At 40.8% G+C, this 11,517-nt stretch overlaps 3 protein-coding genes across 4 annotated transcripts; all 3 read left to right on the forward strand.

The window, feature by feature from the left end:
- Positions 1-409: 409 nt before the first annotated feature.
- Positions 410-1,060, forward strand: LOC103988325 (protein RESPONSE TO ABA AND SALT 1-like). Its single transcript, XM_009406868.2, has one exon. It carries the CDS (start codon positions 410-412, stop codon positions 1,058-1,060), a length of 651 nt encoding a protein of 216 aa, XP_009405143.2.
- Positions 1,061-2,817: 1,757 nt separating this feature from the next.
- LOC103988326 (protein DOG1-like 4) lies at positions 2,818-3,462 on the forward strand. Its single transcript, XM_009406870.2, has one exon. It carries the CDS (start codon positions 2,818-2,820, stop codon positions 3,460-3,462), a length of 645 nt encoding a protein of 214 aa, XP_009405145.2.
- Positions 3,463-6,001: 2,539 nt separating this feature from the next.
- On the forward strand, positions 6,002-10,631 carry LOC103974486 (uncharacterized). 2 transcript variants are annotated; one of them, XM_065112170.1, is made up of 7 exons: positions 6,002-6,447; positions 7,473-7,530; positions 8,331-8,411; positions 8,506-8,541; positions 8,826-9,065; positions 9,159-9,297; positions 9,944-10,631. In XM_065112170.1, exons 1-7 carry the CDS (start codon positions 6,278-6,280, stop codon positions 10,411-10,413), a joined length of 1,194 nt encoding a protein of 397 aa, XP_064968242.1. In that variant the 5' UTR covers positions 6,002-6,277; the 3' UTR covers positions 10,414-10,631. The 2 variants fall into 2 exon arrangements, with proteins under 2 accessions (XP_064968242.1, XP_064968243.1); XM_065112171.1 differs by lacking the exon at positions 8,506-8,541.
- The last annotated feature ends 886 nt before the right edge of the window (positions 10,632-11,517 follow it).

Consider the following 11,517-nt stretch of genomic DNA (forward strand, 5'->3'; position numbering starts at 1 on the left):
TATGTAGGTTACATTTCAATTTAGGTGAATAAAATGGAAACCATGGATAATTACTAAAATACAAAAAAAAAAAGATTTCCCATTAAATTTTAACATTACTATTTTTTCTTTCCAATGATCTTTACCAACAAGAGAGATATTTTAGCAAAGCAATAAGGGCAGTTTAAAGGACCCCACATGCCATCTTGGCCCCCACGTACCGCCTTGGTCCCCGCGTGTCAAGCTAGTGTCGCCCGCCTACCCACCTCACCAAGGTGCGTCCGCCTCCGAATTCGAAGAGCCATCTCCACGCGTTGCCTTCTCCTCTCCCACGAAGCCATGCAAACCGCCTCGTCTCGCGCTACATATAGATACACGCACAGAATCGTGACTCGGATAAGTACCAATCGGCACCGGCACATCGGCATATATGACGAGGACCGGAGCCTTCGGTACAGAAGTGGCAGCCATCCAAGTGATCCTCCGGACATGGCTTCAGCTCATGCAGTCCGTCCTTGACCGGCTTGTGAACGTGCCACGGGAGCCAGTCCACGAGGCCGAGCATCGCGCCTACGTCGCCGAGGCCATGGACTACCACGTCTCTTACTTCTTTGCCAAGTCGATTCTGGCGCTGCGCGACCCGGCCGTCGCGCTCTGTCCGCCCCGGTTGAGCCTGATGGCCAAGGCCTTGCTGTGGATGGGAGGCTGGCAGCCGACGGCGGCGTTGCGGCTGGTGCCCGCGGGGGCCCTATCGGGGGAGCAGTCGTCGTCGTTGGAGGTGATTCGTGCGGTGACGAGAGCGGCGGTGGCGGCAGTAGAGAAGGAGATGAGGAGGGTGCAGAACGACGGGTTGGTGCGGTTAATGATGGCGGGGAGGGCTGCGGTCTCGGCGGCCGCGGTGGCGGCGGCTGAGAAAGCAGCGATTGGGAGGATGGTGGCAAGACAGTGGACGGTGGCGGTCGTGGCTGATTCCTTGAGAATGGAAGTGCTGAGAAGGGTGGTAGCAGTGCTCAGCCCGCTACAAGCTGTGGACTTCTTGGCTGATGTAGTGAGGATGGAGATCTCAATGCATCAGATGTAGTTATCATCAGTCCTTTAGTTTTGCGTTTCGCTTGTATCAACACAAGTAGACTTGCTTTTCCAGTATCACTAAACCGAAAACAAAGTTTGTGAGGATACATAAGCGTTCTAAACATATTACCTAGACCATAGTTGTTCTCCTATAATGCTGTTCTGTACAGTGTAATTTCAGTACATCAATCGTCAGTGTTCTTATATTATCAAAAGCAATATATTTTAGCAATGGTGTTGTTATCAACAGGTGCATGTCCATGGCTTGCTTAGATCAAGTTCAAATCAGCATGCAGACCAGGCATGTTTCTATCACTCCACAAACCTACTTGGCAGCAGCAGTTAATCTATTCGAACTTTACGATTGAGATGAAAAAGTACATGTGGTTGCAATTCACATGAAATGAAGATAAACTATATTGCCATGTTCTCTGGTTTATCATCAGATTTCCTGTACATGTCGTCAGCCAGCATCCTGTCCGTGTCTTCCGATGTTGTAGTCCAGTCAAACTTCTAAGGTCCCTTTAAGCATGATCATCAAACAGTTACAATGCATCTGGCAGAAATCTCATAAACTCAAACTTAAAATTGTTGCCGAAGCTTAGATGAGGTACCCATCAAAGAGTTAGAAGAACTGATTGACGCTTAGAAGGGAGGCCATGGACATCAGGAGCACAAGCGGAGCATTTCCGGTGGGTCTCCGGGACACGAAGGCAGACCAAACCCATGTTCCGGTGGCCCTTCGTCCCTCGACGATAAAGAGAGACCCGTTCCCGTTGTGCCTGTGTCGTTCTACTCTGGGATTTCAGCTCATGCATGAGCTGCGGCCACGGCACCGTTCTACTTGAACACCTTCGATTGCGGCCCGCTGATTTCATCCACTGTTTCTCCCTTGCGAAGCGGGTCCCGTACGCCCGGGGAGCAGACTCCTTCCACGCCGTTGCCACGTGACACTCCGACGTGAGACGGACGTGACGGCGCCCTTCTCATCTCGTAGACTGGCGAGCGAGCGAGCAAGAGAGATTGACTTCGAGGAAGTGGCGAGGACGACGGCAGCCTCGAGCTCCGGAGCCGCAGCTTCAACGTCAAGCCTCGGATCGTGAGATCATCCGGGATTTCTGGCGCCCGGCGTCGTTCGAGCCCCGAGCTCGGTCGTATCTCCTGGTGCTCCAGCGATGCCTCCTCCGAGGCGCCACCACCATCGCGGTTCTCGTCTCACTCAACCTTCCTTTCCTCGAGCTACATGCTTCTTTCCCTCGTTCTTCTCTTTTGCTTGGCGAGGAATAAGTAAGGTTATGATACAATTTAGAGGGATGGAATAAAAATCACAGAGTTTATGTGCTAATTACTAAAAGACAAAAAATAAAAAATAAAAGATTTTTCTTCAAATTTTAAATCTAACTTTATCTTTTGTCCCCTGTAATGATCTTTACCAACGGCAGAGAGATATTTTAGCTCAGGAATAAGCCAGAGACAGGGAGTTCAAAGGGCTTCACATGCCAGCTAAACTGCACCATAGGCCACATAAACTGCCCCTACATGCCACCTTGGCCCCACGTGCCAAACCAGTGTCACCTTCCCACCCGCCATGCGAGGGCCTCATGCGACGACTCCCGCCTCCGAAGAGCCATCTCCACGCGTTGCCTTCCCCTCTTTCACCAACCCATGCAACCCGCCGCCCCTCGACGATAAATACATACGCACAGGAGCAGTGGTGTTCAGCTAAGTAGGAGTCGGCGGCGAAGCAACGCTAGCACATCGTCGTATATGACGACGACCGAAGCCGGCAGCACAGAAGAAGTGGCCTTCCAAGTGTTCCCTTGGATATGGCTTCAGCTCATGCAGTGCGTCCTTGACGGGCTTGTGGACGTGCCACGGGAGCCCGTCCACGAGGCCGAGCACCGGGCCCTCGTGGCCGAGGTCATCGACCACCACGCCTCCTACTTCCTGATCAAGTCGATCCTGGCGCTACGCGACCCGGCCTTCGTGCTCTATCCGCCCTGGTTGAGCGTGCTGGCCAGGGCCTTGCTGTGGATGGGAGGCTGGCGGCCGACGGCGGCGTTGCGGCTGGTGCCCGCGGGAATTCTGTCGGCGGAGCAGGCGTGGGCGTTGGAGGCGATTCGTCGGGTTACGAGAGCGGAGGTGGCCGTGGTGGAGGAGGAGATGAGGAGGGTGCAGATCGAGGGGGTAGTGGGGTTGATGATGGCAGGGAGGGCTGCGGTAGCGGCGGTGGCGGCTGCCGAGAAGGCAGCGATCGAGAGGATGCTGGCAAGGCAGTGGACGGTGGCTGTGGTGGCTGATTCCTTGCGAATGAAAGTGCTGAGAAGGGTCGTAGCAGTGCTCAGCCCGCTGCAAGCTGTCGACTTCTTGGCTGCCGTAGTGAGGATGGAGATCTCAATGCATCAGATGTAGTTACTAGCCATTCAGGTTTGCGTTTCCCTTGTATCAGTAGAATAAAAGCTTAAGCTTATGTGTATATATATGTATATACCGATAGTCTTGCTTTTCCGGTATCATCTCTAAGCTGCAAACTTTGGTCGTGAGGATGTATATATGTGTTTGGTGTTCTAAATATTTTATGTAGATCTTAGTTTTGTTTTCCAATAGTGCTGTTTTGTGCAGTGTAATCCGATTATAGTCAGATTTAAATCGGAGACAAGAACTGAAACCGATGATTCGGAGTTCAAATTGATAAATAAAAATAGAAAAACATAAACACTGTTTCAAATGATAAATCCATTCATTCTAATATTTTAATAAATGATTAATTGATGGAATAGTTTAAAGAAATTAAAATATGATTTCGCTGCTCCTGGAAGGTTGTGGAAATGAATAGAAATGTATACGTTGTTATACGACACATCTCAATTCAAAGGATTAAATCAATTAAGAAAAATAAAAATTATTTTAGGACATAAAAAAGATTAAAAAAGTATTTTATATTATTTTTATCTATATTTAAATAAACAAATAAATGTATTTTAAAACAAAATTAAAAAAAATATGCTAGAAAACCAAGACATTTTACCCCCTCCTCGCATTACAAAGCAGCTAAAACAATGCACGGGACAATCGGGACAGCTATAGAAACTTTATTTAATTCACAGAAAAAGGGAAAAAGAATATTATAATGTTTATTGCTTCTATAGAGTTAGGGCTCTATATTTAATCTTTTCCCAATAAACTACTCAAATGCCAAATCGATTAATAGTTTCATAATTCTAAACTAAACCAAAACCGAGAGAAGGTTTGGTTATGATTCCTCCCTTGGAATGACAGCCATTAATTTTGAATCAATTGGAAAAAAAAAAAGTGAATCAAATTCATGAAAAAAATAAAATTTTTCTCATAATTATCTCAACTACTTAGCTTGAAATATTGTATGAAAACCATCATGAAAACCACATTATATTTATTCTACGATTTATGATTATCTCTCAAGTTTAATTAATGAAGAAAAAAAGAAAAATATGTATTTATTCGGTCATTGAGCCGTCGTCTCTTCTCACAAAATATGATAGTAGAAGAGGACAAAATAGGACTATCGAGAATCGGCTCCACACTTGATCGTCTATGTCTTTGCTCATCAGTCTTATCATTTTCTACATATTATCTTTACCTTATATTATTACCCTCGCCTCCCTAACTTGAATTTTTATATTATTATTATTATTATTATTATTATTATATCTCATTTGTTTTTGCTCTTATCCATAACCTCGTCAGGGACAATGAAGACGACAAATGAAGGATAGAGGGGCTCACACATGAAAATTATCATAAGTATCGACGAAGATATTTAGGATGATAGGTAAAGAGGGGGAGCAATAAGGATCCGTAAGAGTAATAAAAATGAGGGTGTTTTATGAATTTTATTTATAGAAAGGAGGATTTTTGTAAAAAAAAAATTAAAATTAGAATTTTTTTTTGTTAATTTACCTAATAAATAACAGAAAAAAGGGGATAAAAAAGAGAGAGATTAGAGCAATTGGTTGGTCCTCATCTGGGCATCCCACCCACAAAAGAAGAGACGACACCTCTTTCAACTTCTCTCTCACCTCCGAAGTGTTGTCTCCCGAGGAAAAATCCATCGACTCTCGCTCCAACACCCTCATTTCTAAATTAATCTTTTCTCAATAAACTACTCAAATGCCAAATCGATTAATAGTTTCATAATTCTAAACTAAACCAAAATCTAGAGAAGGTTTGGTTATGATTCCTCCCTTGGAATGACAACCATTGATTTTGAATCAATTGGAAAAAAAAAAAGTGAATCAAATTCATGAAAAAAATAAATTTTTTCTCATAATTATCTCAACTACTTAGCTGAAGTATTATATGAAAACCAAATAAGAAATATATGATCATCATGAAAATCACATTATATTTATTCTACGATTTATGGTTATCTCTCAAGTTTAATCAACGAAGAAAAGAAGAAAAATATGTATCCACCGTCTCTTTTCTTGCAAAAACATGATAGTAGAAGAGGATAAAATAGGATTGTCAAGAATCGGCTCCACACTTAATTGTCTATGTCTTTGCTCATCAGTCTTATCACTTTCTACCTATTATCTTTATCTTATATTATTATCCTTACATTCCTAACTTAAATTATTATTATTATTATTATTATTATTATTATTATTATTATTTATTCATATATCTTTTTTTTTTCGTTTTTACCCATAACCTCGTCAAGGACAAATGAAGGATAGAGGGCTCACACATGAAAACTATCATAAGTATCGACTAAGATATTTAGGGTGATAGGTAAAGAGGGGAATAAGGATCGTAAGAATAATAAAAATGAGGGTGTTTTATGAATTTTATTTATAGAAAGGAGGATTTCTGAAAAAAAATTAGAATTTTTTTTTTTGTGAATTTACCTAATAAATAATAGGAAAAAAAAGGGATAAAAAGGAGAGAGATTAGAGCAATTAGTCCTCGTCGGGGCATCCCACCCACAAAAGAAGAGACGTCACCTCCTTCAGCCTCTCCCCCACCTCCGAAGTGTTGTCTCCCGAGGAAAAATCCATTGACTCTCGCACCACCGCCGCCCGGCAACTGGATACTAACCCTTCGACGCTCCTACCCCTCGTCCCTTCCAATCAAAGAGAGTAGGTTTTCTTTCAGTCGGATTGTGGAATCGCGATCGACGGCCGCGTGGTGGTATCGGGAGGGAATCGTGCGGATCGGAGGAAGCCCTGGATTTGAATTGTAAGACATGTGGTGGGACGGAGGGCGGTTCTACTGGGGGAGTAAGGAGGGGAGGGAGGGGATCGTGGTGGTGTTCGCGTGGTTGTCGAGCCAGGAGAGGCACTTGAAGCCCTACGTGCAGCTCTACTCGTCCTTCGGCTGGCGGTCGCTCGTCTGCCATATCGATTTCCTCACCTTGTAAGTGTCAACTTTTTCCTTCTTGTTTTCCCCCTCATCAGATTACTTACGCGTGAGGGCAGGGAATTTACATCGAGAGATTTTTCTGGTCAAGCAATCGTAGTCTGCTTGATTTCTTGTAGTGTTATGAACAGAAGAAAGCAGGATTTCTTCCTTTTCTTTTCTATATTTTGGATTTGTGGTTGGGCCATGTTTTTTGTGCATCAAATTTGCAACTTTGACATTTTTGCTGGTTTCTTAAGGCGAGTATGTTGATTTGTAATTTTATGTCAAAGAGCTAAGGATAAACAGAACAAATGAGACACTTCAATGAGGACCTTAGATGAAATTTGCTACCTTTTCAAATTTATGCATGAATCCATTATCTTGATTTGCAGTTCTGAAAATTTAGCGAGAACATGCACCTGCTTTAACATCACTGACTCGCAACTTCATATCTTTCTGAATTACTATTTAATATTAGCCGACATGATAAAATTTTTGTCTATTAGCCAGGATAATGACATCATCGAGCATGTAGCAGCATAGTGAAGAACATAGAAACAGTATGAGAAATAAAGTACCTGACTATCTGCCTTCATTATTGGTTCAAGTGTAAAGTGGTATCGTTTTGGGATATCAGCTTAAATAAGATTAGTTAGTCCAGCAACACTTTTCATCTTCATCTTACCATCGAATGTATTCTAGAAAGAGAAATAGTATGTCCAACTGGTATTTCTCCATTAGATGTTTGTTTCTATTATCAGTAAAATTTCTGATATCTTTTGTCATTTATTGCCAAAAGCTGGATGCCTCAACCACAACAAACACTTCCTGATTCCTTTTGGTTGGCACACTAAAGTAAGTATACATGCTCGAAGAAAGGAGATTTAGAGTGGTGTACATGCAAATATTATTTTGCGGGTATACGTGCTAAAACACATAACTAGAGTGATTAATGTGCAGAAACCAATCTCTACTATGGTTATATCATATATCAGTGTGCGAAAACTCCTTTTGAGCCCATAAATCAATGATTTATGCAGGTTTTTACCTGAGAAGGCCGCATCACTAGCTGATGGTGTACTCAGAGAGCTTCTTCAGGTGATTATATTGACCCAGTAGGTATATGCAGGGGATTTTATATGTGCATATACTGTGGAAAATATGAACATATGATTATTGCATGTAATCATAGCTCATGTTGGCATGTAATGATCTGAATTTTGGATCCCAGAATTTTGTGATAAAGCCTTGCTCATCCTCTTGCTCATTCTCTACCTTCCTACCCTCTCTCTTTGCCATACTTTTCTCCACAGGAAACCAACCTGATCCATTTCCAAATAGTTCTACTGGTCATGAGGAGTGATGAACCAGGACTCTCACAATCTGTCTTAATCAATTATTGCCATTTCGTGCCAAAAGGGCATCGGTCTTATTATCTTTGTGACTAAATTGGCCTGAAAGTGTTGGCATGGTGACCACAGTCTGTCACATGCTACTTGCTCGAGTATGTAGATCTTAACTTAGATTTCCTTCTCTTATTCAATGTTTTTTAAGACAACATTTTTTAACAAATAGCAGTAACCGGAGACTGTGAAGTAAACACCAGAACAAGGAGATTATTCAGTGAAAAATGTGGTTTGATTTGGAGGTCGAGGGCTAATTTTTGTCTTTACTGATCAGTGATTGACATACAGACCAACATCTGTGGTTGGCTTGGTGGTGCATTCGCTATATCTGAGTTTCCATCTATACCTGTGTTACACTAGGATGTTCAGAGACTTATTGAAGTATATAGATCCATTAAGTGGTCTGGAGATTAGGCCTTATTGTTGTATGTTAACAGATCATCATTAAATAGCCATCATGACATTTTTTTTAATTTTGCATTGGAGTAACAGGAACTTAAGATTAGTCCATCACCCATTGTATTCGCTGCTTTTTCTGGGGGACCGAAAGGATGCATGTACAAAGTTCTTCAGGTCTGTTTTCTTCCAATACACAACTGTTCCTTGACTTTAGTTTCTTAATTTAATCAACTTTAATAATAAGCAGTAGCATCTTTCTTCATTCCAGCTGATTGACCAACAGTGCAAAGGACAACTTGATCTGGTATATTCTTGTTCCTTAAGTTAAAAATTCTAACTTGTTTGTTGTGACTTGTCTCTATGCAATATTTTTGTAGGACTTGTTACAATTGGCAACTACTGACCCATGATGTGTTAGAGCTGATAGTGAGATAATTTTGATTTGTTTATTGCTTTATTGTAGCTTAGTGCAGATAGCTTAGATCTAATTATAAGCATGATAATGACTGTGATATTTATTTATTTTCTCTAATTACTTGCAACTGAAGTATATTTTGCTGAAGTTAATATCTTCTTTATTTCTTAAAGCATGACTATCAGCTTGTAAAAGAGTCTTTATGTGGACAAATATATGACTCCACTCCAGTAGACTTTACAAGTGATTTGGGCACTCGATTTGTTCTTCATCCTTCTGTTCTGAAAAGGCCCCACCCTCCTAGAGTTGTGTCATGGATGGCAAAAGCCTTGGCAACTGGCCTGGACACTCTCTTCATAAGCAGATTTGAAGCAGAACGTGCTGACTATTGGCAGACTCTGTATTCTTCAGTTGTAAGGCTCCATTTTCTTTCCCACATCCTGCTTATCTTCATTAAAGCTATCCACTTTCTTCTTCTAATTGATTAAGTAAACAATATCATGCAGAATGTTGGCCCATTCCTCATATTTTGTTCCGAAGATGATGAACTTGCTCCCTTCCAAGTCATCTGTAATTTTGCTCAACATCTGCAGGAACTTGGTGGTGATGTTAAACTAATAAAATGGAACAGCTCGCTGCATGTAGGTATGTTTAGTTGTTAATTTAGTTAGCGATGTCTTAAGGATGCTTTTGAAGGTCTTGGCAGTTTAACATTTATGGTTCTTGTTTGAGTCAATATCAAATAAGAATAATTTAAGGTTTACATTTATTATGGTAGTAATTCAGTCATTTAATGTCCAGAGATAGTTATGCTAAAAGCTGACTAAGATGAACACTGACACAAGGTGGTCCTAGAAGATTGAGACAAGTTTGTTTGACATGTTAGATATCATATTCAAAATGTTCTTCTGAATTGCTAATATCTAATGCAGATCTTGTCTAGATTTACACAATATTTTAGGCTTTTCTAATCAACATGAGAAGGGTTCTGCAAGTAAAAGAACTCAGACTGCATAATCTTATACAACAGTAAGATGACGGCCGGCCCATACGCGAGTGGCACCAGCTTGTTATTGTTACATTAACTATTTCATCTCGCCACTGGCCAAAAAAGAAGCCAAGATGAAAATTTTAAATCTTGGCTTGCTATTGATTAATGGCAAGTCAATTTGTACACCAGGATCTTTCCTTTGGGGTGGTGATTTTTATGTTCTATTTGCTTCCATGTCAGTGCCTTTAAGATTTTATAGTAGAATTTGTTCATGATTTGATTTAACCATTCTTTTTACAGGTCATTACAACCTTCATGCATCTGATTATAGAGCTGGTGTGTCTGAGTTGCTTGTCAAGGCAGCTACTGTCTATTCACACAGAAGGAAAAAATCACAGGGTTTGCAGTGTCATTCAATGTCTCAGTCAGTTTGCAATCTTCATAAAGTCGCAGCGAGTTCTAATGAGAGCCTAAAAAGAGTAGCAATTGACCCAAGTGATCATTTTTTCTTGCCAAGCTCCATGGAGTACAATGGTACTAAAGAATCAAGCTTGCAGAATGGAGAGCTGTTCCACATGCAGAACATACCAAGCATCAATGCTCATGGTGTTCTGGGCCAGTTGCTTTTTGATGTGTGTGTTCCTAAGAATATTGAAGGCTGGGACATAAAGCCCTCTGCCTCGTTGAACGGGAGGCCAAAATTTGCTTCTGCTCATCGTCCACGTGGTCCTTTTTTTCCAATGAAATGCATACGGCGATCTCGATTGTAGAATTTTTGACTCAAAAGGAAACCAAGTTTTCTGCGGAATCTGATGAATGCTAATATTTTCTCATTTCTTGAACTAGAAGAAACAAGAAGGCTTGAAGGAATGTACAGTAACTTCGAAGCGTGTAGTTTTTGTTCTGTGGAAGAACGATTGTGTAATGTTCCTAACAACAGATATTTGTAAGATCATTTGTTTTCATCGCAGAGCATAAATTTGACTCAGCCGATACAAAATCATCAGTTGCCACTGAAATTTTTTTTTTCCTTGAGAAACATCTATCCTCTTCCAGGAAGAATCGGCGCCGAGAAGGAAAACAATTTTACTAATCCAGCATGACATTGAATTTTTGTGTTGACTGATATGATGAGTTCAGAGACTTATTTACATGGAAGAACTTGATCAGATCTGTATCGACCAGTTCAGTGCCAGAAATTGTATCTTGTCATTCCTAGGTCCTGGGACCTGAATGATCTGTTTTATAAGAGTATTGCTTTGATGTCTTATCTTAATTCATAAGATGAAAACTATTTTGTTGTTGCCATAGAAACTTGGATGAGGGTTGCCTTTTTGCCCATGAGCATACTGTATCCAAGTCTTCCCGATGCAGATACCATTGCTTCATTGTTCATTCCCATAACATATATTATTATATCCAGGTTTCATTAAACAATGAGCGTACCAAATGCCTACTATTATTGCCTCTTGGACAGCCGAGGTTTGAATTTTTATGATTATAAGTATCATTCACCATTTCAAATATTTTAATTTTCATTTAAAATATATAAAATATTTAAAATAATATAATTTTTTTTGCGTTATAATGAGATTTTAAAGAACAAATAATTAATTTACAAGGGTTAAAAAGATTAACTACGATAATGTTTAGACAAGTTTTTAGGTTTTGAAGGATGTGTGTTAAATTTAAATTTAGAAGAATAAATACGAAAACATATTTCTTTTTATGATTTGTTATCCTCTTCGACACCGCAACCGACGTTTAACGTCTCGTGGCATTCGCTTATTCTGAGAGTCCCCAAGGCCTCGGAAATCGACGGTGGATTTAATGTGCGAACCACGAAGGCAAAATCGACGGTGGATTCGATCTCG

The sequence above is a fragment of the Musa acuminata genome, chromosome BXJ2-6 (genome assembly GCF_036884655.1).
Source record: "Musa acuminata AAA Group cultivar baxijiao chromosome BXJ2-6, Cavendish_Baxijiao_AAA, whole genome shotgun sequence".
Lineage (NCBI taxonomy): Eukaryota > Viridiplantae > Streptophyta > Magnoliopsida > Zingiberales > Musaceae > Musa > Musa acuminata.

Bases quoted from the DNA above. Each gene is read 5' to 3' on its own strand.
- LOC103988325 (XM_009406868.2), top strand. From the start codon at position 410: ATGACGAGGACCGGAGCCTTCGGTACAGAAGTGGCAGCCATCCAAGTG.
- LOC103974486 (XM_065112170.1), top strand. From the start codon at position 6,278: ATGTGGTGGGACGGAGGGCGGTTCTACTGGGGGAGTAAGGAGGGGAGG. The intron at 6,448-7,472 runs GTAAGTGTCAAC...TGATTTATGCAG, and splicing joins CATATCGATTTCCTCACCTT to GTTTTTACCTGAGAAGGCCG. The intron at 7,531-8,330 runs GTGATTATATTG...TTGGAGTAACAG, and splicing joins TACTCAGAGAGCTTCTTCAG to GAACTTAAGATTAGTCCATC.
- LOC103988326 (XM_009406870.2), top strand. From the start codon at position 2,818: ATGACGACGACCGAAGCCGGCAGCACAGAAGAAGTGGCCTTCCAAGTG.